At 35.4% G+C, this 27,230-nt stretch overlaps 1 protein-coding gene and 1 long non-coding RNA gene across 2 annotated transcripts; one reads left to right on the top strand and one right to left on the bottom strand.

Annotated features, from left to right (window-relative positions):
* The first annotated feature begins 4,258 nt into the window (after positions 1–4,258).
* LOC120124801 lies at positions 4,259–25,785 on the top strand. Its single transcript, XR_005516302.1, has 3 exons — positions 4,259–4,270; positions 8,512–8,513; positions 25,642–25,785. It is a non-coding gene; the product is annotated as an uncharacterized LOC120124801 (long non-coding RNA).
* Positions 20,786–24,731, bottom strand: LOC120124800 (probable aspartyl aminopeptidase). The gene is made up of 11 exons (XM_039143376.1): positions 24,561–24,731; positions 24,277–24,412; positions 24,013–24,091; positions 23,723–23,925; positions 23,483–23,552; positions 22,877–22,960; positions 22,616–22,771; positions 22,241–22,414; positions 21,735–21,809; positions 21,511–21,651; positions 20,786–21,194 (listed from the first exon to the last, which is right to left on the bottom strand). The coding sequence occupies exons 1-11, from the start codon at positions 24,640–24,642 to the stop codon at positions 20,973–20,975; spliced, it is 1,422 nt and encodes a 473-aa protein (XP_038999307.1). The 5' UTR covers positions 24,643–24,731; the 3' UTR covers positions 20,786–20,972.
* Positions 25,786–27,230: the final 1,445 nt, after the last annotated feature.

A 27,230-nucleotide genomic window follows, 5' to 3' on the forward strand; every position in this document is an offset into this window, starting at 1 on the left:
CATCTCGGTTTACATCAGCTTAGGAGGTGCTATCCTCTTTTTCGTTGCCCTTGTTTTCCTTGAATCCAAGAAACGCATGTAGCTTGGTCTTTGTAATACCAGACAACCTATGTAATATTTCGAGAAACTGGTCCTCGAGCACCTTCTTCTTACGGTAGAGTGCAGTGATGAGGTTTATAAATACCAGGCCACTGGCTGGTCGCTTCAAACAAGTATGAACTTGTTCCATGATTATATTTCCTATGTCAATGGAGTTCCCCACCAAAATAGAGTACATCAAAACCATCCTCTGCAGTGAGACAGTGATGTTGTGGGCAGTGAGGAGAAACTTATGCTTCATGAAATGATTCTACAACTTAGCCCTCGATTGTAGCCTCTCGTGATCCACTGATAGTCGGCTGGCTTGTTGCCCATTCCACTTTGGTTTTGAAAAGCAAAGGTCCTCCAATATGCCATGGTAAGTCTCGTTATCTGCCTCCTTTATGAATATGGTGTGGCTATCAACAGTAACCTACAATTTAAAGTAACGATTAATAGCTGAAGGGGTAAAGCGAATAGAAATACCGTAAACCACCATTATATGTTGATTTGGGTCTGTTCAGTGGGCATAAAATTCCTTCACAACAGAGGCATTCACGTTCCCCGGATGCCTAGAAAATTTTTACCACTTGTGTTGGTGGACAATGTCCATGACATTGCCTCCAAGTTTGACATCTTCAGTGTTGGAGAAGATGAATCCTAACTCAAAGAAAACACGATGGTTTTTGAGCCCTTGAAATTGTTCTTGCGCCACTTTGTTGATGAAACACGATGGAGATGATGGAGTCATGCTGGGTGGATGTGAGCGCACCATTGTTTGTTGACAAAAGAAAGAAAAGACGAAAAAGCTTGAAGCTTTTGGATATAGTGTACGGTTTAAGGAGAGGAGAAGAAGAGAAAGAGATAAAGTTTGAGTGAGAGAGTAGAAAGAAATAAATAAAATATAAAGGGGAGAAATGGGGGGTTATTTAACCAATGTATGGAGTGTGGGTTTGGGAAAAAGACAAAAGCATTAAATGTAAAAGTAAACCCAAAAAAGAAAAAAATTTAAAGAGTCAAAAGTGAAGAGTTTGCCTCCTGTTTTTGTCTTGGTACATCCCACTCCTATATCCTTAATCATACGATCCTCACATGTCATCTGCGTGGGTCCTTAAAAATTCAAAATAACTTAATTAACCAAAAAATCACTAAAAATAAAATAAATAAAATAAACATTTTGCACAGGACTAAATCCAAAATGTAATGGCATCTTAAAATGCTCTGAAGATTCAAGCATCTTGCAAGAAGATGTCGATTTGTTACGTAGGGGCGGAGCTCCTTGATAAGCTTTTAGACGTTGACCATTAACTTTGAAAATGGTCTCATTATCTATATTCTTGATATCAACAGCTCCATGAGGGTAAACATGGTGTACTTCAAAGGGTTCAAACCATCGTTGTTGGGACCGTCGGCGCACCCCATGCCGCAGCGAAAACAACAACTCGACTGTCTCACCAGCGATCCAAGTATGCAAAACCAAAATCGAGAGGAAAGGTTGTGAATACTTACAATGGGTTTCTTGAAAAAGAGCAAAGACAACATCGAGTAATGATGATCACGAACGATTTGAATCGTAAGCCTCCACGAAAACACGTCTTGGCCTCTACTCAGTTCACCTGGTTGAGAGAAAAATTACCTTTTCCCAAAAATAGTTTTGAGAAAAACGGCTGAAGAAGAAGCTGCTGCTAGACCTTACCTCACTTTAAATATCCGAGTTACCCTAACATATTAGGAATTTTAAGTTATTTCAAATTAATTAAAATCTTATTTAATTAATTCAAATTAAATATCCATTAAAGACTAATAATCTGAATTACAATCTTTAACGTTTATTTAAACTCTTATTTAATTATTTCGAATCAAATATCTATTAAAAGAGTTGTAATCATAATTACATTCTTTTAATATTTACTTATTATATTCCGGATAATTAAAATCACATGTATTTCAAATATACATATATTAACTCTAGATATATTTTAGTAACGTACAACAAATTGTACATCTTTGCTCATTTCAATCCTTGGGTGTGACCCTGTAGGTTCTTGTAACATTAGTAGTAATTATTAGAACAATTCTAATATTACATACACTGAGTGACATCTAGCAATATTTCATTGTCACCTAAGTTACAAGAAATTATGATTCGACATATCATCTTCGTGATTAACTCTTTTATGTATTACATCATTTTGTCCTTTATATCTAAAATAGGCACAAGTCTTGGAACATTCACACTTGTATAGCCCATCTATTGTTTCGTGATATCTAGAGTAGACTATAATTAACAAATAATTTGTGATATCTCATATCAACTTATTCGAGCATGACCATGCATTTCTAGTCTCACTCAATCAAGTGGCCTGTGATATATTTCCTATTATGTAGGAAGGACAAATCCTATCTTAACCATACACACCCCACTACATATATCAAGATATATTCAAGAATAGTCTTTATAGTGCAACCAGTTACGGAGCATGTTTAACTGTATCAAAACATTCAACAATATATGTTGGTATAGCATTGATCTCAAATCTGAGGATCATACATATAGTCATCACAATGAGCAATATTATGACCGCCAAATAATAATCCAAGACATATGCTCATGGTGGGTCAATCCAATACATTGTTCTCTAACAATATAATCATGTATCAATTCTGACATTTCTATGTCAATGACAACTTGTTGTCATCAATCAATACATGCTAATCAATAACATGTTAGTCTTAATCGTATTATTATTGTCCATGCCCATAAAAATACTTGACTATGGATCATTTAATAATAATGTTATTATATGGAGATTTTTATCTTTTAGTTTATGTTGAAAACAAACATATAACTAAAAATAAAAGTGACAATGCCTTTATTTAATAAAATCAGAAAATAAATGTATTATTACAATCATCATAAGATTGATCTTTGGGCATACTCTAACAATCTCCCACTAGCACTAAGAGCAATCACTCACTTATCTAATACCGAGTGACTCAGTGTGATAATCATGCCTCTGCTGTGTAAGAGGCTTCGTCAAGGGATCAACAATGTTGTCATCTGTGTGTACTCTGCATATTTCCACATCTCCTCGATCTATTATCTCTCGAATGAGATGAAAGCGCCTAAGAATGTGTTTGGACCGTTGATGAGATATGGGTTCCTTTGCTTGTGTAATGGCTCCATTATTATCACAACGGAGTTCTATAACATATGATATGCTGGGAACAATCCCTAGTTTCGATATGAACTTCTTGATCCAAACAACCTCTTTTGTTGCTTCACTGGATGCAATGTATTCACCCTCTTTTGTAGAATCAGTTACTGTGTCTTTTTCGAACTTTTCTAGCTCACAACACCTCCATTATGACAAAACACAAAACCCGATTGCGATCGTGAGTCATCTTTGTCAGTTTGAAAGTTGGCATCAATATAACCTTTTACGCTAAGCTCTTCCTCCCCTCCATAGAAAAGAAATTTATCCTTAGTTGTTCTTAAGTACTTAAGGATATTTTTAACTGCAACCCAATAATTTTCACTAGGGTTTGCCTGATACCTACTCGTCATGCTTAAAGCATACAATACATCTGGTCGAGTACATATAATGGCATACATGATATAACCAATAGCTAAAGCATATGGAATATTATTCATCTGTTCTCTTTCTTATGGATTTGAAGGACACATTTCCTTCGAAAGAGAAATACCATGTCTCATAGGCAAAAACCCTTTCTTGGATTATTCCATAATGAAACTTTTTAGCACTTTGTCTATACATGTGCTTTGACTCAGACCTAGAAGTCATCTTGATCTATCTCTATAGATCTTAATTCCTAAGATATACGCTGCCTCACCCAAATCTTTCATAGAAAACAACTACTTAACCAAGTCTTAACAGACTGTAAAGTAGGTATATCATTTCCTATTATGAGTATGACGTCTACATACAAGATTAAGAAAGAAATAATGCTCCCACTAGCCTTCTTATAAACACAAGGCTCATCTTCATTTTTGATAAAACCAAATTCCTTGATTGCATCATTTAAAAGAATATTCTAGCTTTGAGAAGCTTGCTTTAGTCCATAAATAGACCTCTGTAGCTTACAAACCTTTCTACTATTTCCTGTAGCGACAAAACCTTATGGTTGTGTCATATACATATCCTCTTTGAGTTTTCCATTAACGGAAGTGGTTTTGATGTCCATTTTCCAGATTTCATAATCATGGAATGCAACTATTGCGAGAAAGATCTGGATGGACTTAAACATAACTACAGGGGGAATGTTTCGTCATATTATACACCATGAACTTGTCGAAAACCTTTAGCGACTAATCGCCCATTGTACGTTTGTACATTACCATCCATGTCAGTTTTCTTCTTCAAAACCTATTTACACCTATAGGTTTGACCCCTTCAGGTGGTTCAACCAAAGTCCAGACTTGGTTTACTGTCATGGAATCTATCTTAGATCTCATGGCTTCAAGCCATTTCTCAGAGTCTATGCTATACACTAACTCTTGATAAGTTCTAGGATCATATTGATCCATAAGAAGAACTTCTCCATGTGTGGTAATAAGAATCAAAATCTCGTAGGTGGATGACATTCTCTTGTGGATATGTACATTGGTGTCTTTAAATCTGTTTATTGTTCCACACAACTTGTGAAACACGTTCAACTTTAGGTTCATTGATCTGTTGTTCTTGAACTTCAATATTTCTACCTTTCCTTTCTTTGAGAGAAATTCTCTTTCGAGAAAAACTTCTGTTTGAGAAACAAACACTTTGTTCTCGTTAGGGTTAAAGAAATAGTACCCCTTAGATTCTTTAGGATTTCCAACAAATATACACTTATGAGATTTAGGTTTGAGCTTTGTAGACATATGATGTTTTACATAAGCTTCACAACCTCAAATCTTCATAAAAGACATATAGGACGTTTCCCAGTCCATATCTCGTATGGTGTCTTTTGAACCGATTCAGATGGAACACAATTTAGTGTGAAAACGACTGTTTCAAGTGCATGTCCCCAAAAAGAAGTCAGAAGATCAATATGGCTCATCATCGATCGAACCATGTCTAATAGTGTTTGATTCATTCTTTCAGAAACTCTATTCCATTGTGGTGTACCAGGTGGTGTAAGATGTGAAACAATCCCACATTCTTTCAGGAGTTCATCAAACTCTATGCTTAAGTATTCTTCACCTTGATCTGATCAAAGTGCCTTAATACACTTGCCTAGTTGATTTTTTACTTTATTTTTAAATTCCTTTAACTTTTCAAAGGCTTCAGATTTATGGCACATAGTATAAATATACCCATATCGACTGAAGCCATCGGTGAAAGTAATGAAGTAATGGAATCCGTCTCTGGCTTGTGTATTCATTGGTCCACAAACATAACTATGTATTAACCCCAAAAATCACTTGCTCACTCACCTTTACTATTAAAAGGAGCTTTAGTCATTTCTCCCAACAAGCAAGATTCACATACATCATATTGTTCGAAAATAAATGAATCTAATAATCCATCTTTATGGAGTTTTGATATGCGTTTCTCACTTATATGTCCTAAACAACAATGCCAAAGATAAGTTTGATTCGAGTCATTTGTTTTTGATCTTTTAGTATTTATATTATAAATGGTGTTTTCTTGATCCAAAATATAGAGACCATTAACCAAGTGTGTTGAACCATAAAAACATTATCGAGATAAAAAGAACAACAATTATCCTTAATAATAATATGAAAACCAATATTGTCCAAACAAGAAATAGAAATAATGTTCTTAGTCAAACTAGGCACAAAATAACAATCCTCTAAATTTAAATCAAGTCCACTAGGCAAAGATAAAACATATGTCCCTATAGCTAATGCAACAACTCTTGCTCCATTTCCCAATCGTAGGTTTACGTCTCCTTTAGCCAGATTCCTTCTTTTTTGCAGTCTATGTACAGAAGTACAAATATGAGAACCAAAACCGGTATCTATTACCCAAGAAGTAGATGTTGATATGTTAACATCAATAACATAAATACCTGAAACAAACATTCCGTTTTCTTTTGCCTTCTTGACCTCTTTAAGGTAAACATGGCAGTTTCTCTTCTAGTGTCTGGTCTTATCGCAATGGAAACATTTTCCTTCCTTGCTAACTCCCCCTTTAGGTTTCAATGCATTTTTTCCTTTTGGTTTGGCCTTACCATTGCCCTTAGACTTTGCCGCTACCTTTTTCTTTCCCTTTCCTTTGTCCTTCTGGACCATCAGAATAGGCTTAGGTCCAACCTTTTTCATGTTACTTTCAGCAGTTCGTAACATGCCAAGTAACTATGGAAAAGTCTTGTTAATTTCATTCATGTTGAAATTAAGGACAAATTGGCTAAAGCTATCTAGAAACGATTGTAGGATAACATCGGTAGCCAATTTATCTTTGAGAGGAAATCCCAATTTTCCAAAGTTTGGATGTAGCCCATCATCTTGATGACATAAACTCCTACAGGAAATCCCTCTGCCATTTTGCATTGAAATAAAGCTTTAGAGGTCTCATACCACTCTTGACGTGCTTGCCCTTCATATATATTCCTTGAGATTTTGAATCATCTCATATGCAATCATGTCCTCATGTTGTTTCTGAAGCTCATCAGTCATGGTGGCAAGCAAGACATCCAACGTCTAACATATCATCCATATATTTCTTGAATTCGTCTTTTTCAGCTCTTGAAGCATTAGCTTCCGGTTCATCAGGAACGTATTTTTCAATGACATATTTTTTCCTTTCCTCTTTGAGAACAATTCTTAAATTACGAAACCAGTCAAGGAAGTTTATGCCATTAAGCTTCTCCTTCTCAAGGAGTGATCGCAGTGATAAAATGTTGTTTGCCATTAAATCTACAACAATGGAAATATTAAAGTAAGTAAATTTAGCGAATTTAAAAAAATTAAAAACATGTCTTTATTTACAAATTACTCCCACTATTTTATTTAAAATTAAAAACCCTATCTGTTTTAATTTTGAAAAAAATTAACGAAAATTTTTCTAGTGAGTGAGGATCCATAATTCATCAATTTCCTAAATCAGATTTGGTTTTTCTTTTAGGATATTGATTATTTAGGTAAGTAACACTTTACTAGTTACATCTCATGTAACTCCTGCTTTTGGTGAACAACTCTTGTTCAAATCATCTCATGACTTATCCAAATACTTAACCTCCAGGTTTCTAATCCTATTAGAATAACACACCTAAGTTATTACAAATATCTAAACTGATGAATATCACTTGCTTATTCTTCACGTTTAACTAAGATAGATTTATGTGCCAATGCTTTGGCAAAGCCCACACAATATCGATCGAAGCCTTAACGAGGGTAAATATAGGATGATTAAGTTAACTTAGATTATAAAGAGGGGTTTGCTTAAATATCTCATCATTTTTCATTTTAATATTAGGCCCTTATTGATCTCATCAATATTCATTCTTATTTTAGCATTTATTGCATTACACACATAACAAATATAAACAATAAATAAGATACAATGGTTATAGCCCAAAAACAATAACTAAGGTAGCCCATCCCAAGCCAATGGGAGAACAAAAACCTTAAAACCTAAGACTACTCTCTAGGTATCTTCTCGCCTTTAGCTCAGTCCGTTCTTCTAATCCTTTTGAATCTTTATAGGATTACAATTTAAAATAAACTCGTTTTACATATAAAGGAATAAGATGAGATGAGAAATATAACTGAAATATATAAAGGCACGACATACATGCCATATTTTAAAATCCAACCATTGTAATTTGAAAAAGGGCTATAACCATGCATTTCAAACACCGTGCAAAATAAATATATATATATATATATATATATATATATAAACGTTGTTATGTCTCCTCATTAGCGGGTTGGGGAGCATCTGCTGATGCCATGGCATCTGTAGAGGTACATAAGAGCATATCAGGGAAGACTAAGAGATCAAAAGCAATGTGCGGGAGGAGCTCCATGAAGGTAATCGCCACAACCTCATCCATAAGCTTGACATAGGAAAAGAAGGTCGTAAGGTTACTGGTCAGCTTTGCCACGTGATCATGGGTCCACTTGGATTGGATACCTCCTCTAGAGCATCTAGTTTTGCCATGGCATCTTGGTTTGCATCAGCTTGGGAGATGCTCTCCTCTTTTTCCTTGCCCTTGTTTTCCTTGAGTCCAAGCAACGTAAGTAGCTTGGCCTTTGTAATACCAGACAACCCAGGTAATATTTCGTCAAACTGGTCCTCCGACACCTTCTTCTTATGGTAGAGTTCGTGATGAGGTTTGGAAATACCAGGGCACTGGAGGGTCACTTCAAACAAGTATGAACATGTTCCACGATTATCTTTCCTATGTCAATGGAGCGCCCCACCAAAATAGATTGCATCAGAATCATCCTCTGTAATGAGATAGTGGTGTTGTGGGCAGTGGGGAGAAGCTTATGCTTCATGAAATGATTCCACAACTTAGCCCTCAGTTGTACCCTCTCGCGATCCACCGATAGTCGAATATCTTGTTACCCATTCCACTTTGTATTTGAAAAGAAAAGGTCCTCCAATATGCCATGGTAAGTCTCGTTATCTATATCCTTTGTGAATATGGTGTGTCTATCAATAATATCCTGCAATTTAAAGTAGCGATTAATAGCCGAAGGGGTAAAGCGAGTAGAAATACCGCAAACCACCATGACATGTTGATTTGGGTCGGTTAAGTTGGTATAAAATTCATTCATAACAGAGGCATTCATGTTCCCCGGATGCCTAGCAAATTTTTGCCACTTGTGTTGGTGGACAATACCCATGACATTGCCTCTAAGGTCGGCATCTTCAGCATTAGAGAAGATGAATTCTAACTCAAAGAAAACCTGGTGGTTTTTGAGTCCTTGAAATCATTCGTGCAGCGATTCGTCGATGAAACGTGGTGGAGATGACGGAGTCATGCTCGGGGGACGTGAACGCACCATTGTTTGGTTGACAAAAGAAAGAAATATGAAAAATCTTGAAGCTTTCGGTTATGGTTTTTGGTTGAAGGAGGGAAGAAGAAGAGAAATATATGAAGTTTGAGTGAGAGAGTAAAAAGATAGAAATAAAATATATAGGGGAGAAATTAGGGGTTATTTAACTGGTGGATGGGGTGTGGGTTGAGGAAAAATACAAATGCATTAAATGTAAAAGTAAACCCAAAAAAGGAAAAAAATTTAAAGAGTCAAAAGTGAAGATTTTCCCTCCTATTTTTGTCTTGGTACATCCCACTCCTATGTCCTTAATCGTACGGTCCTTACATGCCATCTGCGTGGGTCCCTAAAAATTCAAAATAACTCAATTAACCAAAAAATAACTGAATATAAAATAAAATGAAATAAAATAAATGTTTTATTTATGCATAGGAGTAAATCCTAAATGTCATGGCATCTTCAAAATGCTCTGCAAATTCAGACATCTTGCAAGAAGAGTGATGATTTGTCACACAAGGGCGGAGGTCCTTAATAAGCTTTCAGATATTGACTGTTAACTTTGAAAATGGTCCCATCATCCATATTCTTGATATCAACAGTGCCATGAGGGTAGACATGGTGTACTTCAAAGGGTCCAGACCATCGTTGTTGGGACTATCGGCGCACCCCATGGCGTAGCGGAAACAAAAACTTGACGGTCTCACCAGCAATCCAAGTATGCAAAACTTACAATGGGTTCCTTGAAAAACAGTAAAGACAACAACGCCTAATGGTGATCACGAACAGTTTGAATCGTAAGCCTCCACGAAAACACGTCTCGGCCTCTACTCAGTTCACTCGATTGAGAGCAAAATTTTATTTTCCCAAAAATAGTTTTGAGAAAAACGGCTGAAGAAGAAGTGGCTGCTAGACCTTACCTCACTTTAAATATCCGAGTTTCCCTAACATATTAGGGATTTTAAGTTATTTCAAATTAATTAAAATCTTATTTAATTAATTCAAATTAAATATCCATTAAAGACTTATAATCTGAATTACAATATCTCTTATTTAATTATTCTGAATTAAATATCTTTTAAAAGAGTTGTAATCATAATTACATTCTTTTAATGTTTACTTACTATATTTGAGATAATTAAAATCATAAGTATATCAAATATACATATATTAACTCTAGATATATTTTAGTAACATACAAAAAATTGTACACCTTTGTTCATTTCAATCCTAGGGTGTGACCCTGTAGGTTCTTGTAACATTTGTAGTAATTATTAGAACAATTCTAATATTACATATAATGAGTGACATATAGTAATATATCATTGTCACCTAAGCTACAAGAAATTATTATTCAACATATCATCTTCGTGATTAACTCTTTTATGTATTACATCCTTTTGTTCTTTATATCTAGAATAGACACAAGTCTTGGAACAATCACACTTGTATAATCCATCTATTGTTTCTTGATATCTAGAGTAGACTATAATTAACGAATAATTTGTGATATCTCATATCAACTTATTCGAGCATGGCCATGCATTTCTAGTCTCACTCAATCAAGTGGCCTGTGATATATTTCCTATTATGTAGGAAGGAAAAATCATATCTTAACTATACACACCCCACTACATATATCGAGATATATTCAATAACACTCTTTATAGTACAACCAGTTACAGAGCATGTTTAACTGTATCAAAACATACAACAATATATATTGGGATAACATTTATATCAAGTCTGATGATCATACATATAGTCATCACCATGAGCAATGTTATGACCGTCACATAATAATCCAAGACATATGCTCATGGTGGATCAATCCAATACATTGTTCTCTAACAATATAATCATGTATCAATTCTAACATCTTTATGTCTATGATAACTCGTTGTCATCAATCAATAACATGTTAGTCTTAAGCATATTATTATTGTCCATTCCGATAACAATACTTGACTATGGATCTTTTAATAATAATAATGTAATTATATGAACTTTATCATCTTTCATTTTATGTTAAACACAAACATATAACTGAAAATAATAGTGGCAATGCCTTTATTCAATAAAATTGGTAAATAAATGTATTATTACAATCATTATATGATTGGTATTTGGGCATACTCTAACAATTGTGACTTTAGTTTGCCGTGAAAAAGCTTCAGCCTCAAGTTGAAAATGAGCACATGTTGGCCAATATGAAAATGTCTTGGCAAAAGCATTTGATCATGCCACATCTTGATTTTTTCCTTGTAAAGCTTCACATTTTCATATGCTTATGCTCTAAATTCTTCTATTTTGCTCAGATTGAGTAATCGTTTCTCCCCAGCTAGTTGTGCATCAAAATTAAGCTTCTTGATATCCCAATATACCTTATGCTCTAACTCCACAAGTAGGTGGCATGATTTCCCATACACCATCTTGAAAGGTGACATTCCCAAAGGTGTTTTGAATATCGTTTGATAATCCCATAGTGCTTCATCAAGCTTTAGGGACCAGTCCTTCCTTATAGGATTCACCACCATCTCCATGATTTGTTTAATCTCTCGGTTGGACACTTCAACTTGCCCATTGGTTTACAGGTGATATGACATGGCAATTTTGTGTCGTAATCCATATCTTTGTAATGCCTTGGCAATTAGCTTGTTATCAAAATGAGTTCCCTCATCACTAATGATGGCTCTAGGTGCTCTAAATTGGGTGAAGATGTTCTTGTGAAGGAACTTAAGCATGGTTTTAGAGTCATTCTTTGGTGTTGAAATTGCTTCAACCCACTTAGATACGTAGTCTACAGCAAACAAGATATACAAGTTTCCAAAAGAATATGGGAACAGTCCCATGAAGTCAATGCCCCACATGTCAAAGAGCTTGATCTCCAGAATATTTTACAATGACATTTCATATCACCTTAAAATGTTCCCAGTGCGTTGGCATCTATCACACTCTCTGCAAAACTCATGAGCATACATGAACAATGAAGGCCAGTAAATGCCAGATTGAATGACCTTAGTAACAATCCTCGTACCTCCAAAATGGCCTCCACAGGGGGCTATGTGACAATGGTGTAGAATGTCTCTTTGCTCCTCCTTAGGGACACAATGTTGAATTATTTGATCAGCGCATTGTTTGAATAAATATGGCTCGTCCCAAAAGTAGAATTTGGAATTACTTCCTCCTACCCTGGCTCTTCAATTTATAAGGCAAAATTCCACTAACAAGAAAATTGACTATATCAGTGTACCACAGAATAGTCGTGGCATATAAAATTTTCTCATCAGGGAATGCTTCTTGAATATCTAAAATCTCATGGCATTCAGAATTGTTTTCTAGCCTAGATAAATGATCTGCAACCTGGTTCTCATTACCTTTTCTATATATTACCTCTAAGTCAAATTATTGCAATAGTAATATCCACCTAATGAGTCTAGGCTTGTCATCTTTCTTGTTTACTAAGTATTTTATAGCTGAATTATCAACGTGAACAATAACTTTGGTGCCTATCAAGTATGACCTAAACTTGTCAAATGCAATACCACGACAAGTAATACCTCGGCGTTGCCCAAGCAGAACTCCCACGATAAAATTTCTCGCTTCACACATTTGCTCAAATGGTGACGTCCAATAGGGGGAACCACAATGGGGGCATAGACAAGTTTGTTAGTTTGGTGAACCCATCATGGCAATTTTTATCAAACACGAAGGGCTGATTTTGTTGAAGCATGGCACTTAAGGGCTTGTAAATCATGGAGAAGTCCTTGATGAATCTTCTATAGAATCCAACATGTCCAATGAAACATCTAATGCCCTTGACAGATGTTGGTGGGGTAGTTGCTCAATCACCTCAATTTTGGCTTTGTCCACTTCAATGCCCTTTTGAGAGATCTTATGGCCTAGCACAATGCCTTCAGCCACCATGAAGTGACACTTTTCCCAATTCAGCACGAGGTCGACCTCCTCACATCGCTTGAGTACCTTTGTCAAATTACCGAGTCATTTCACAAAGTCATCTCCAGAAATGGAGAATTCATCCATAAAGATTTATAGGAAGTCCTCAACCATGTTAGAAAAGATAGCTTGCATACAGCATTGAAAAGTTGTCGAGGTATTACAAAGTCCAAAAGGTATCGTCCAGAAAGCATAAGTGCCATAGGGACTTGTGAACGTAGTCTTCTTGTGGTCGTCTGGTGCGATGACAATTTGATTGTACCCAGAATGTCCATCCAAGAAGTAATAAAATACCTTGCCTACCAATCTATCCAGTATTTGATCGATGAAGGGCATAGGAAAATGATCTTTCTTGGTGGCCTTGTTTAGCTTGCGATAGCCCAGGCATATCCTCCACCTGGTGACAGTGCGTGTTGTAAACAACTCATTGTCCTCACTAGTTACTATGTTCATGCCTCCTTTCTTTGGCACACATTGGACATGAATCACCTATGAACTATTAGATATGGGGTAAATCACTCCAGCATCAAGCCATTTAAGGATTTCTTTCATCACTACTTTATTCATGATTAAGTTTAGTCTTCTTTTTGGGTCTATGGATTTGCCATGGTATTCTTCCGGTAGAATCTTGTGCATGCAAATAGTGGAACTTATCCCCTTTAGATCTGACATAGTCCATCCTAAAACTTTTTTGTGTTGTAAAAAACACTTAGCAAACTACATTCTTGGTTAGGAGTAAGGGAAGAGGAAATAATAACAGGTGAAGTTTCATTACTACCCAGGTAAGCATATTTAAGATGTTGTGACAAATTCTTTAACTCTAGGGTAGGTGAATGTTGTAATGAGGGCTTAGGAGGAACAAACTCATCATAATCAAGAGGTTCAAAGCGTGTACCTAGGCTAGCTGTGAGAAAGCTAGCCTGCTGCACCTTCAAAGAAAAGGCATTGGGCTCATCGGCACTTTCCTCTTCAATAAGCCTCTCATAATTTTCCAGCTGAATGAAATTGTCATGGAAAAATTGATTAGCTTCTCCTACTATCAATGAATCCACTTCCAAAATCCTCTGACATTCTTCAGACTCATCCATGTACTTGAGAGTACGAAAAGCATTAACGATGACATATTGGTCAGATACTCTCATGGTGAGCTCACCCTTCTCACAGTCGATAAGAATATGCCCAGTAGCTAGAAAAGGTTCTCCCCAATATTATGGGTTTCGTGGCATCAACCTCAAAATCAAGTATAAGGAAGTATAATGTAAACACACATTTTTCCACCCTTTCAATGACATCCTCGACTTTCCCCTCGGGACGAACATGGAAGCGATCGACTAGTTGCAAGATAACAGAGGTGGGTCTTTCATTTCCTATTCCAATCTTTAAGAAGATTGACCTAGGCATTAAGTTCACGCTTGAGCCAAGGTCACATAGTTCCTTCCCAACATAATTTTCTCCTATCGAACATGGAATGATAAAGCTGCCTATATCTTGTCGCTTTGGTGAAAGCTTGCTCAAGGCAGAGCAATATGCTTTTGTCGTGGCAATGGTCTCGTATTTTTAGCTTTTCTTTTCTTGGTAACAATCTCTTTGAGAAATTTAGCATACGTTGACATTTGTTCTATAGCTTAAAGACAAGGAACATTAATGTGGAGTTGGTCCAGAATGTCGACAAACTTATTGAATTGAATGTCATCGTTATGCTTCTTTAGTCTTTGTGGGAAGGGTGATGGGGGTCTGACTTCTTCTAATGAAGGGATGGGAACAACATTTTTTGTGATATTTTTGTTTGCTCCCTCAGTAGTTTTACTAGATGAACCTTCATCCTTATCCTCTTCTACTTATGTTTCTTCTAAAATTTCGTGCTCAGCTGGAACAGCTACAGGGGGTAAATCATCCTTCTTTCTTCCCTCAAACTTGTATTGCATATTGATTTGGGTGCCACTCCTTAGAGTGAGTGCACTACATTGCTCATTGCCATGAGATTTAGTGACTTCATTGTCACTCGACAAACAACCTGGTTGACATTCTTGTAATACCATGACAATTTGACCAACCTGACCCTCCAAAGCCCTCAGAGATGAGCTGTGGATTTAAAGGAAAGCTCCTTGATTATGTAATAAGGCTCCTTGATTTTTTATGGAGGTAGCATGGTCTTGCAACATGGTCTTTGTGGTTGCTATAAAATCTTGGATTGTGGCCTCTAAAGAATATTTGTTGGATAAAGATGGTACTCCCTTGTTAGAATTATGCCATGGCATATTCGTTTGAAAACATTGGGAGTCATTGAAATTCTGTAGCCTAACAGGATGATTAGTATTGCTGGTTCCTTGATTTCCCCACAATAAGTTTGGATGTTGATGTCAACCAGGATTATAGGTGTTAGAATAAGGGTTGTTGTTGCCTCGATTATAGTTTCTTACATAGTGGATGGATTCCTGATTGGTCGGGCACTCGCTCTCATGGTGATTGCCATGGCATAATAAACATGCTAAGTTGGCTGCTTTTACTTCTTTCACCTCACTTGTTTGTTGCAAATTCTTCAATATATTGGTGATAGAAGCAAGTTGGGAAAACACGAAATCCTTAGTATCCAACTCGAATGCCCCATGTGCTTTTCACCCAGTTCCAAGCCTTGTAGATGTGAATTGATAATCATTGTTGGAAATCTTATCCAGAATGTCAAATGCCTCTGTAGGTGATTTGTCGAGCAATGTCCCATTTGCTGAGGCATCTAGATTCATCCTCGTGGGCGCATTTACTCCATTATAGAACATTACCACTTGAGTCCGATCTTGAAAAACATGAATAGAGCATTTGAGAATCAATCCTTTATACTGATCCCAACATTCATACATTTATTCGTCATCAACTTGATGAAAAGAAGCAATATTGTCTCAGTTGATTGTACCACAGGAAAAAAACTTTTGCACAGATTAGTCCAAGACTCCATCGAGCCAGTTGGAATACCCTAAACCAAGCCCTTGCTCGGTCACGTAGAGAATATGAAAATAACTTTAACTTGAGTACATCCTTGTGCACTCCTTGTTATCAGAAAGAATCACACACCTCCACGAAGTTGCGGATGTGCTGCCTGGCATCTTCATGAGGTATACCCTAAACTGCCCTATGGAATTCAACATATTAAACATGACTGGTTTAAGCTCAAAATGGGCTTCTTGAATCTCGGGTGCCACAATACCTGGATTTTAGTCATCCAAGATAGGGTTTAAGTGATCTCGAATGGCACGAGGCCTGACTGCATTCACAGCATTCGAAATTGCCTCGACATTCTGATCTTCCTCTTGACCAATACCTTATTTAACAATTTGATACATTTTTTCACATTGAGCACGTTGAGCACATCTTCTTTGCCTAAAAAGCCTCTCAATCTCAGGTTCAATTGGTTCTAATGGTTCGTCAGAGTGTCTTATGGTCATACACCAAGAAAAAATTGAAAAAGACAAGGAAAATAACAAGTAAAACTATATCAAAAAAATGAAGAAGTAAAATAAAAATGCTATGACAAAACTAATTAACTTCTAATTGCCAATCCCCGACAACGGCGCTAAAAACATGTCCGTTTTTTGTGATTACTAAATATGGACGCGAAGTATGTGCAAGTATGCACAATCGAACAAGTAATACAATGATGAGTGAGTATCGTCTCCACAAGGATTGGAGGAAATTTATAAGTTTAATCAAAGCAAAGAACTACTTTATCTTAGTATAATTAGTGCGATGGTATGTACCAATGAGAATACTGAGGCAAAATGAAATGTATGTTGATGGGAAGGGAATGATAGTGTAATTTAATGTGGCAGAAAATGAAGATGTCATGGCAAAGTGAATGGAAATGTCTTGGCAAAATAAATTGAGTGTAGTGAAATCAAATGAAAATGTAAACACTAGATTTGAATAAAATGACTTGATAATCCTCACACAACAAGCTAATATGGGAATGAATGATAGGATTCACTTAGGAAACTTAAGTCTATCTTCTCAGGATGGTCTCACTTCTATGTCTTACTTGCCCGACAGAGTTTACTAAAAGTGCCCTATGCTATCTCTAGTCAAGGGACTAGTATCTCGGCGTTAGCACTATCATCTAACTGCTTGACCGAGCACTACTCCTTTTAGTCGATTGAAACCCTAGCCTTATGTCTAAAGGTGGATTAGGTCTAGTTACTATCTAAAACCCATTGCTTATGTTGATCCTCCTTAGTTTCTCTCGAACACTAAAGATGAGCTACTTAGTTTCTCTCAAACACTAAGTATTTTCCTAAAGAATGGCTACTCTCATAGCTCCTACAACCTTAATACATTAAGCATCATAAGAAAAAACAAATAAGATCATAAAGAAAAACAACCATCCATTAAAGAAAAAACTTAAACATCCATAGTGAACTCCCACCAAATAAAGCTAGTTTATAGTGGGGTTCAAATATTCCAAGCAACAAGGCATGAAAATCATTCATTTCATACAACCAAAATATATGATAAGTGATAAAAACAACAAAGGGGTGGAGGAAAAGCCTTCGACGTGCATTGTCGAAGCTCCCCTCGGCCACCATGAATTGCCCCAGCTCACTAGCTCCTCTTAGATACCTAGCTCGCCACTCCCTCGAGCTTGTTAATGTAGGAATGCCACGAAAAAATTGGAGGAACGGAAAAATGTGGAAACTTTTTCTTTCAGCCGCCTCTCCACTCTCTTTTCTCCAAATCCATTCCCTTAATTTTGTGGTCTCATTTTCTATTTATAGTAGAGAATAAACCTAGGGGTTTGTGTCAAAATTCCCATGATACCCCAAGTTTGTTCCCTTCACGTGAGGGGTGGTACAAAGGTGGCAGTGGTCCGTCTGACAGTGGTCTCCTTGGGAGGCTGACACTTGGGCATACATTCAGACAAGGTTGACCGACAGAGGTGACAGTTGTCCACTCCTAGGTGTCTGGAAGCTGAGAACACGTGAAGACAAAGACATTTGGGTCTTTATAAAAATATCTTCTTTTGTCATTTCCACTTCAGAAATGTCGTTCGAGTTGGCATTTGCATTCTGCTCAGCATTCCCAATATGTCACAGCAATTCTCCTCGCTAATCCTTACTCCCAAATCCTGCACATAGTCAAACAAAGAACCTTCCCCATAACGCAACACCGTTTTCAAAATAAAATGTCACAGCAAAATATATCCACCATATGCAACTATATGCTCCTAAATGTATCTATATGATCCCATGTGAGCTCTTAGACAGTCAATAACTTAAGTGAAAAGGCCCTAAATATGGCTATTTTACGGAGTTATCAGTTTAACTTCTTCATCCTCACATTCCTCGTTCAACATCCAAAGAAACCCTTACTTTGATTCACTAAAACCGAACAATCAACTTAACAAAAAAAGAATCAACTTCACAAATTTGCTTGTTCTCACGATTCACTTAACAACAATTAAAAACCAAGCTCGAAAACCTTTATTAACCACACACATTCAGAGAAACAAGTTCAAGAACAACTCAAAAAGCTCCCAAGATCTCCCTTATTCCCAACTATAACTAGAAACTGAAAATGTAACAAAGGAAAAAAAGAACATAAAACAAGGTATACCCATATCTTTTTTCAGCAAAGGCTTCTGGGTTTCGCTTCTTCATATCTAAAGCTTTGATATCTGAAGAGTGAAGTATAATTTGGGTGCTTGCTTCCTTAGATGAGAGACCGACGACCGTAGTCGAGACTATTGGAGGCTGGAGCCTAGAGCGGTGGAGCGTTCATGAGGAAGAATTTTTTTTTAAGGATTTCAATTTTGGGAATCAAGATCAACGGTGTTTTTTTTTACTTTTGTTAGTTTAATTAATTAAATATACTAATATTATTATATATGAAAAATATAATCGAGTACTCGGGTAAGTACTTGGAAAAATTAAAAAATATAACTGGGCCCGACCCGATGGGATATTTTTTTAAAGAAAATTACCCGATTTTTTTAGTTTGGGTCGGCGGGTCAACGGGTTGAGTCAACCGGATAAGATATTTTTGAACACTCATAATTTGAAGTAGTTTACCCTTAAAAGTATTATGATCATATTGACACCAATCCTATAATTAACTAGTCATTTATGTTTGATTTAATACAAATTTTGAAATGAAAGAAGTACAATTTGGAGAATCTTATGTAAAGAAAAGCAAGAAAAAGAAACTAAAAACGCTCTAACTGTTAAGTGGTGTAAAAATATTTTCTGTTTTTTGTTTTATGTTTTTATTTCTAGAAAATAGTTTTTATTTTTAGTTTTTTGAAAATTAGAAAATATTTTTTTAATGTAAGTGAAAACTTAAATTAAAAAATAAAAATCGTGAAAATATATTTGGTATCTAATTTTTTAAAATAGAGATGAATAAATAGTTATTAAATAATTAAATTAAAATATAATTATTAAAAGTTTTCATTATATATAAATTTAACATGTGAGCTATGTAAAAACAATAAAATTGATAAGAAATTTCATAACACAAAAAATCCATTTATTTTTTTTTTTGACCAACTGAATCAAACTGTCAAGACAATTACATGACAGTTCACAAAATTTACATAATAATCTACAATGTTGTTGTGGCAGTACACGATGGACAATGATGTGGTAAATGAGTTTAATTGATTTTTTTACTAAGTTTGAGGGCCTAATTATAAAAAAATTTAAATTATTGAAAAATTGGTTTAAGGACCACATTTAGTGTAAAAAAATGTTTAGGGACCATGTTGATTTTTTTTCAAAAGTTTGAGGATTTTAGATACCATTAAATCAAAAAAGTTATTGTTAGAAGGATATGAGCATGCATAAGTTAAGTTAAAAATCTAGATTTCATATTTTTCTATTTTTCAAATTTCTAAAACAATTTTAATGAAAATACTAAAAACATCTTTTTCTTTATGTTTTCATATTTTCACTTATTTTTGTTTTCATTTTCTATAAATCATTTTCTAATTTTATCACCAAACATGTTTTCTTCAATGTTCTCTATTTTATTAAAAAAAATGAAAATGAAAATAGCCTATATTTTCTTAATTCAAATTACCCTAAATATTTGACCCATTTTTTAATTTCCGGATAATTCAATTCAAATATATATAAAAAATCAGATAATCAGACTGAATATGAATCAACTAATTTTAATTTCAAATTATTCAAAAATATGATAAAAGTTAAACCTTTAAAGTTTAGATAACCTTTATCTCTCTAACCCAATAAGTAATTCACAACCCCTAAGCCTCTGGCCAAAAAAATTATGATTTTTAATTGTTTCTTGTGTGAATAATTAAATATGTATACATATACTATAGTAGAAATATAAAAATGTTACATAAGACTTAAGTTTTATGTTTAATTTCGAATATTCAAATATTTCATATGAAAACTTAAATATTTAAAAAAAAATGTTAACTGATTTTTTTTGGACTGTGTACATATCATAATTTTAGTTATCTGAATTTTCGAATATCCAAAAATTTAAATTGAATAACATCGGAAAATACACGTACGCACATGCTTTTGAGGACGCTAAATCAGAGAGGAAAACGAAAGAGGAGAAAAGAAAGTCGGAGCAAGAGCACGGCAAGGAAGACCATAACAGACGGCGTAAAGGGGGATGCTGCTAAGAAGAAAAAAGAGAGTAAAGATGAACGGGCTGCGAGTGAAACTAAAATGAAAATAAAGATTTAATTATTCTAAATTTTGTCTAAAAGGAAAAAGAATTGGCTGTATGCTTATTCTTTTCCCTTATAACAACACTATATAGGTCTCAGAACTCCCAATGCAGCTTGAGGTAGAAAAATTAAGAGAGTTAAAACACATTCAATCCATCTGCAACATAAAACCGACTAAACCAGAAACTATGGCATGCATGTTTGCAGCGTATTTTTGAGCAACAACTTCAACAGACATTTAAAAGTTCATTTTTGGTTCTTTAGATGAAAGGGGATCTAAGCATCAACAGTGATCTTGGTATCAAGCTGAGAGAATTCTTGGAAGAACGCCTTGAAATGTTCATATGAGTGCTTCACATCATCAACTGCACACATTTCTCGTATGCTATGCATCGATAACTGGGGAGCTCCTACATCTACAGTACGGATTCCCACGCCACTTGCCAGGATAGGACCGATGGTTGAACCACATGGCATATCGTTACGCACCACAAAATCCTGCATGCATAGAATTTTCTGAACAATCAGTTCATCTATTCAACCATTTCTAACAAAAGCATTTCCTTTCAGAACCATTTAAATAGGACATGATGCCAGAACATTTTCCTTAGAAAACCAAAAGTAGGAATGACATTGGTATACTTCACCCCGACTCGCCCAAACCGAAGTGACTTCCCAATCTCACACCAACCCATTAAATCCAGAAGATCAAAAACTCTCGAAGAAGTTACAACACATTAGATAATGTTTTATTTCTCACTGAATCCTGTACATCAAATAATTCATAGCAACTAAGTTTAAGGATGGAACTGACCTGAACGGGAAGGTTATGATTCACGGCTATTTCCCTAAATATGAATGAAGTGACTGCATTGGTTGCATACCGTTGGTTTGCGTTATGTTTGATAACGAGGCCCCCATGCAACTTAGGCTGATGGTTCTCCTCGTGTTTGTCCTGTATATAACACCATATGACTGAAATGCAACAAAATAAAATTATCTGCAAACGCGGGTTAAGATTTGTCTGCAACAACATACCGTATAATTTGGGTGAAGGGCATGTGCCATGTCAGCAGAAACAAGGAAACTTCTCTGGATTGCTTTTGTTAGCATCTGAAGAGGAAAAATGCAACAAAAAAGTCAACAAGATGATTTTAAAGAAAGAATGATTATGGAAAGTTTGTAGACAAATAGAAGGTGGCTATGCTAATCGCAGAAAACAATTGGAAAGTGACGTACAACATAGAAATTGGATCTTTACAAAATACAATCATGGTCATTACTGGTAAAAAGAAAAAAAAGGGTAATATGGAATGTAGTTGCTTCCGATTTTCAATTTTCTATTTTTTTAAAGAGAAAATTATCAGGATGTAGGGTTTATAGGTAATGAAGAAAATTTAGACTAAAAACAGTGAACAATACAGATTGCAAGTTGTTCCAGTTCATACGAAAAAAAATTCACTTTATCTTCACCTACAAGTAGTCAGACAAGCTAACTAAATAGAAGTGTACTTAGAAAATAGAGGTGAAGAAGCAGTAGATACCTTAGAATCCGAATCAAAGGAATTCGTTATTCGTGATAGAGCATCTAGCATAGCAGGAGATCCAGCTCCTTGTGCTGAATTAGATCCAACCTCCTCATGATCAAACAATGCAACCATTCTAACACCACTCTCATTTTCAAGGTCACTCTCGGAGTACGTAGCATCAATCAATGCCTGGAATGAAATTACATAAGATGAAGTGATGAAGCAAACAATGTGCATACCATTATTAGGTTCAACGTTACATGATTTCAAATATTCCCCCATTTGGAAAGAATAACACATAAACTACATCACATATAAAGTTGAGAAAATTCAAACGTAAACCTATAATTTTGCTAACTGGGAAAATAATTAAAAAAAATCCATTAATACCTTCAGAGAACAAAAGGACATACAAAGATTGTCAAGCCTTCCAGAAAAGATAAATTCCTTTGCAGCACCGGCTACTATACTCGGTTGAGTATCACATGTTTGCAACTCAAAATCGCATATTTGATCTGGTTGACAGCCGAGCTTATCTGCAATAATCTAAATACAAGAAAAGCAATGAATTTATTTATTTATTTTCTGAAAAAGCATTCTATAACATATTTTACTACACTTGATAAAGCCCGAGTTTGAAAACTATCAAACCTGCAGCAGAAGTGCATGATGGCTTGATTTGTTCATTGTCTTGTCAGTTGGACCATTTACGGAAACCGCTTTATTGAGTTCCGCCTGTGAAAAGCAGTTCAACAGATTTAAAACAGAAACAAAGAAAAACAAACATTAATCCTGTGGAAAAAAGAAAACATACAGAAAAATTGATGCTCTTTTCAGTCCCTCCTTTTTCAACAAATAAGCATGTTCTATAGTTGGAAAAAAAAACCATGAATAGTCCAAGCTGAAGAACCAGTTTGTTCAACTTGAACAATATGATTCATATTACCAATATCTCATTAAAAACTGGAACTACCAATTTGGTTTTGGTTTCTGAAACAATATGAATTAATTGTTAAATCGTGCAATACATTCATACAAAATTGTATAATATTAGTTTGCAATCATAAAGCGACATATAACTGGGAAGCGACTATCAGAACACCAATGCAGACAAAATCGATGTTTACCCATTTCACTGGAATAAAGATTATGGAGTGGTTAATGTTGCCACAAGTCCACAATAATATATGAACTAAGGATATGAAAATGTTAACTGACATAACTAGAATCTGAAAAAGAGCATGGATAAAATTGAACCTTAATTGATGTTGCCAGGACAGGTACAAGATGACTCTGTGTGTTGACCTTGAATCCATCATTAACACCCCTACTCACAAGACATACGATAAGAAAGTAAATTTCTGTGTCTACAATACTAACAGAAAAACAATAAGAAATCAAAACCCTTGAAGAGTGAAGTGAGTTACATCCAACAAAGCAGTTATCTAAGCCAATTACAAGCATAAAGCACCTTGTGAATTCATCTAGGAATCCCACCTGTCCAAGTGAATAGCCAGGGTAGGGATCCGCATTATAGGCTCTTCAATTCTAACTAGCCGGTGTGAATAAGAAACAGAACCACTTTTTTCCTCTCTTATCATCACCCTTCCCGCAACTGTCAAGTCGCGATCGAACCATGTATGCCACAAGCCACCTCCGTAAGTTTGCACACCAACCTCCAGGAAACCAGCTTTTTTTACCTGATCAATCCCACAGCCATTTTTTTCTTTTTTCAATCATAAATTATTGCCCGAACATTTTAGTTTAATGATAGAAAAAGTAATAACCTCGGAAACAGGCTTCAATTTTAGACAAGGGCTATCAGTATGTGCACCGACTATATGGAATCCATTGCCAGCAACATATCTAAACATACAACATATTAGTGGATAAACAACTAAACTTTAAATATTTTCATATTAGTAATTAACAACAATCAAATAGCATAAAAGTGTTATTATTCACAAATTAACTTCCAGAAACATTTTTTTACAATCAAACTAAACTACAAAAGTAAACAAATAAGTATATAAAGAAAATAAAAATCTTACTTTTTACCAATGGCAAAAGCAACAATGGTTGAATGATTCCTGGTGAAAAAGTATCTTTTCCCAGCCTCTAACTTCCAGTCTTCTCTCTCTAACACTTGTTCATACCCAATCTCTTGCAAACGTTTCTTTGCTTCATCTGCAATTAAAACAAAAACCCAACAAAATTATTCAGTAAAATCCAATAAGAAATGAATATACATGGATTATGATAGTAAATTACTTCGATTAAATGTGCTTGAATAAGTTAACTTCCACCAACAGAAAAACGAGAAGAAAGAGATTACCGACGGCGTGGAAGGCAGTGGGAGAAGCGTTTAAGAAGCCGATGAAATCAGACACAACGGAGCTCACTTCAGTTTGTGCCATGACTCTTCGTTCCTTGGATTAGATCTTAGACTTGGCTTAGGCCTTTGTTTAAAGTTACTTCCTATTTTTCAGCATTATCGTGTGTATAAAATACTCCACACGAAATGGGAACCTGCTTCTTTCTGGATTTCTTTGCTTTTAATTTCCAAATTCCTAGGAATCCAATATATGCTTTGGGCCCAAGATCCAAATTGATAAGTTCTAAAAAATAAATTATATTTCTGGAAAATAAATTTCAGAAATAATTTTATGTGTTTGGATTATGTTGTTTAAATTATTTTTCACTGTTTGATAAGTTTTTGTGAAAACATGTTTTTGATTTTTTTTGTAAAACTAGATTTTATTATTTAATTAAATAATTTTTAAGTTAATTGATTACTATAAAATTATATTTGATAAAATTTTAAATATAATATTATAATGTGTAAGCTTGATGAACAAACTAAAAAATAATTTTTAATAGAACTAAAAATAAATAGTAATTCATTATATTAAACAATAACATTATTTAACTATATGTCTCCAACATTTCATTTTATTTTCAACGCAAATGATCATACAGCCAGAGAATAGGAGAAATTCCGGAGCTAGGACTCAGACATTGGGCTTGCTTAATGCCACCACACATACTGTAAATCGCTCACACAGTTCTCCGACGCTTTGGTATCGTAAGTAATGTATTTAGAAAGAAACAACAGACAATTTACGAAGCCTGAACTCGAGGTAAGATAAAAGGTTGCAAATGTTATGATTCGATGCAATTTCCATGTTCATGGACTCAACTTAAGTTACTATAATAGAATGCAAATGCTACGATTCGATGCAATTTCCATGTTCATGGACTCAACTTAAGTTACTATAATAGAATGCAAATGCTACGATTCGATGCAATTTCCATGTTCATGGCCTTGACTTAAGATACAATAAAAGATAACAAAACGCTATGGTTCGAATGCTAAACTCAAAAGGAAGCGTGTCTGCATGAATCATCGATCCCAGATTCATTTTTGTGTTCTTGTTATCCTAAAGAGTTGCAGTTTAAAAATCTTTTAAGTAGTTTGATCAAACAAAGAACAACCTTAAACAAAAAAGAGAATTTTAAGTAGTAATTATCACAGTAACACTCTCCAACTCTCTTGCTTCATATTAAAATTATTTCTAAGGTGTTATAGATGTTGGTAAATATTAATTTTCATTTTTTCCCTTTTGTTGTTTAACCAAAATAGCTTGATCTAAAACCACATCGTAAACTTTCTCTTCTAAAGATCCGGCTATATTGGCCATTGCACTTGAAATAGCTGAAACCCCTTTGAAACACCTCTTCGGCTTCTTCCCACTCCTGGGTATCAAATTGAGCTTATTTTTGGAATATGCCATCATCAATTCTCTCACAAGTTTATGTGGACACCATTCCTTCGTGTGCATTTGTTGATTTCAAGCCACATCTTATAAAACACAAGAAATTGCAAGAAATTTTAAAACTTTGCAGAGCATGAATGTATGAGAAAAGAAAGAAACCTTGTCACAAAAAAAAAAAAAAAACAGAAAATCTACTCACCGTGAAATATGCCGATACTAATGTCACAAGCGAGATTGGAAAGACTCACAGCTCAAGATTGAAGAAAATGGAACAGTTTAGGGTTGAAGAAGATGGTAAAATGTTTTACCAAAAATGAGATGGTAAAACATTTGACCGAGAATAGTGAAGGCAAAAGTTTTGACTTGGAAAACAAAATACGTTGACCTCATATTTTACTCTTACCAAACACCGTAAAATAGGAAAACAAATTCCTGAAATTTCTTTTACCCGTATCAAACAGACCCTTAACTGCACAAGAGTTCCTCAAAATATGACCATTTTATAATTGGTCTCTAAATTTTAAAATATTTTATATCAGTCCCCATAGCAGCAGATCAGTGGCTCACATAGACGCTCTATGCCCTCAGATAGTTGCACCTTACCCTTTAAAGTAAGCTCGAGTGCGTCACTGCCTTGCTCAAGGGTGACACGATAGACTGGCGGGAGACAATCAAGTTGTCCATGGACCCAGAAAAGCCAACGTGAGAGCAATTCCTCACAGAGTTCAAACAAGAGTACATCGGGGAAACTGACATCGATGACTTGATGGAGCAGTTCTTACACTTGACTTAGGGGGATCGCTCAACAATGGAGTATAAGCTAGAGTTTCTCAGACTTAGAAAGTATGCCATAGATTCAGAGAGGGCCTTTGCTTCTACATTTTATCACATTTTACGACCGATCCTCCTAGGGTCTTCGTTCAGCTGACCCACCAGGCGAAGGTAATCGAGAATGTTCTTGATAGATAGGCTAGGCAGTATAGCGCGGTTACATGACAAACTAGGAGAGCCTCTGAGCTAGCGAGGCCATCTCAGACTCGGGTCAAGAGGGCCCGAGATAGTCATGGGTCGTTGAGGCCCCTAACAGCCCATTCGAGGAGAGTCAGTCAGAGTTCATATTGGGGAGACAAATTTAAGTCTAGAAGAATGCCTTTGACCTTATCCTTTGGAGCTAATGCTAGTGAGCTGATCAGAGGGTTCACCAATCTCGTTTGTGCCCAGTGCGGTTG

The sequence above is a fragment of the Hibiscus syriacus genome, unplaced genomic scaffold (assembly GCF_006381635.1).
Source record: "Hibiscus syriacus cultivar Baekdansim isolate YM2019G1 unplaced genomic scaffold, ASM638163v2 tig00110429_pilon, whole genome shotgun sequence".
In the NCBI taxonomy this organism is placed as follows: domain Eukaryota; kingdom Viridiplantae; phylum Streptophyta; class Magnoliopsida; order Malvales; family Malvaceae; genus Hibiscus; species Hibiscus syriacus.

What these genes read in the sequence shown, in the direction of transcription:
- LOC120124800 (XM_039143376.1), bottom strand. Translation starts at nt 24,642, where the DNA reads ATGGCACAAACTGAAGTGAGCTCCGTTGTGTCTGATTTCATCGGCTTC. An exon ending in TCCTGGCAACATCAATTAAG is followed by an intron (nt 22,961 to 23,482) that starts GTTCAATTTTAT and finishes TGCTTTTCACAG; the next exon opens with GCGGAACTCAATAAAGCGGT. An exon ending in CCTTTGATTCGGATTCTAAG is followed by an intron (nt 21,810 to 22,240) that starts GTATCTACTGCT and finishes TTTCCTCTTCAG; the next exon opens with ATGCTAACAAAAGCAATCCA.